Source organism: Trichinella spiralis (genome assembly GCF_000181795.1).
Source record: "Trichinella spiralis strain ISS 195 chromosome Unknown Scfld9, whole genome shotgun sequence".
Classification (NCBI taxonomy): domain Eukaryota; kingdom Metazoa; phylum Nematoda; class Enoplea; order Trichinellida; family Trichinellidae; genus Trichinella; species Trichinella spiralis.
This window is the reverse complement of record NW_003526948.1, coordinates 6044777-6046148: the sequence shown is the minus strand read 5'-3', so window position 1 is coordinate 6046148 and position 1372 is coordinate 6044777. Positions and strand designations below refer to the sequence as shown.

General features: G+C 30.5%; 1 protein-coding gene across 1 annotated transcript; it reads left to right on the top strand.

Moving 5' to 3' along the window:
• Nucleotides 1-1151: 1151 nt before the first annotated feature.
• Tsp_10566a (hypothetical protein) lies at nucleotides 1152-1157 on the top strand (the record flags this gene model as incomplete). Its single annotated transcript, XM_003372265.1, has 1 exon — nucleotides 1152-1157. A coding segment is annotated over exon 1 (6 nt), but the record flags the coding sequence as incomplete, so codon positions are not given.
• Nucleotides 1158-1372: the final 215 nt, after the last annotated feature.

Genomic DNA, 1372 nt, shown 5'->3' with positions numbered 1-1372 from the left:
GTTCTCTAAAGTTTCGAACAAATACCATCCATGAGCCAAATGATTTGATATCAATTGTGAATTCATTTAATTTCATAGCAATTGTAATGAATTTCTACTCTGGGCGACCACATACTATACTAATTATGCAAATCACCATTGCTGCGTTGTTACTTAGTGAAAGTAAATTCAAATAGCCATACATGTGGAATATACAAGGAACTTAAACAATGACAAAAATATTAAATGGGATTGGATGCAATGAAGTGTTTACTTTTTAGCAAAGTAAACACTTACAACGCTTTCGTTTTGTTTCGCAGCAATTAATTATCATTTAACAGCAGTAATTTCAGAAATTCAATTAATTTGATCGTAAAAAAATATATCAGTGGATATCGAACAGATTCGACGACAGAAATGTATCATGTGCAGAAATTGGCAGTCTCTGCTTCCGTTGAAAAACAGTTACTGATGGGCGACTATCGTATGTATTAAAATAGGCAGTATCTCAAATTTGAGCCCTTTTATTCCACAACTACTTGACAGTTTAAAATCAAAATGTGCAGAGCACTAACTTTTATCAGTAAAAAGATATAAATGAAAGAATTCAAAATAAAAGAATTATTCAAAAATATTAAATTAGATTGCAATTTGTAGGCAGTATGTCAGTTTTTCTGTAAAATAAATGTCATACTCCCAAACCTGCAGTTTTTTCTAATTTCTCCAAAAATTATCCGTTGCGGATTATTGAAAATTTAGATACCTTTAACTGGCATATTTCATGACATATCGTTAAAAAAGTGGTCAAGCTCCCAATTTAGTAAGAAAGCAAAAGTACATTACACAGAAGATGTACAACAAAAACAATTAATTTCAAACAATGAAAATATTACTAGAATCGAGGAGAACAATCAGAAAACAAAAATAGTTTAATATTAAACATTTTTCTCGAAACATATTTTTCTAATCTATTTCTTGCGCAGATTTTCATGTTTTGTAACTTCAAGTCCAATGGAATCATGCATTTTTTATGTGTTATAAACTTAGTAAGCACCAATCACTTTGAAAACATTTTGCGTTTTATCATCCAATGATGAATAGGCATTGACAACACAAACTATATAATAAACCACCCATACAGTTTATGCTCTTTTTGCAGGATAGCAAACGTAATGAAGGTATACTATAGATGGTCAGGTATTAATAAATATTCAAAGCCATAGTTCCAGAACTTCCATTCTACTGGTCAATTCAATGAGATACGTTGGTGAAAAACTAATAAATGGAAGTTTTTATGGACATCACAAACCGAAATAAAACAACTTTCATCAATTTAATCGAAAAGGTCCGAAAATGAAGGAAAATCGAGTTGCCCAAAACAAGGAAATATTGG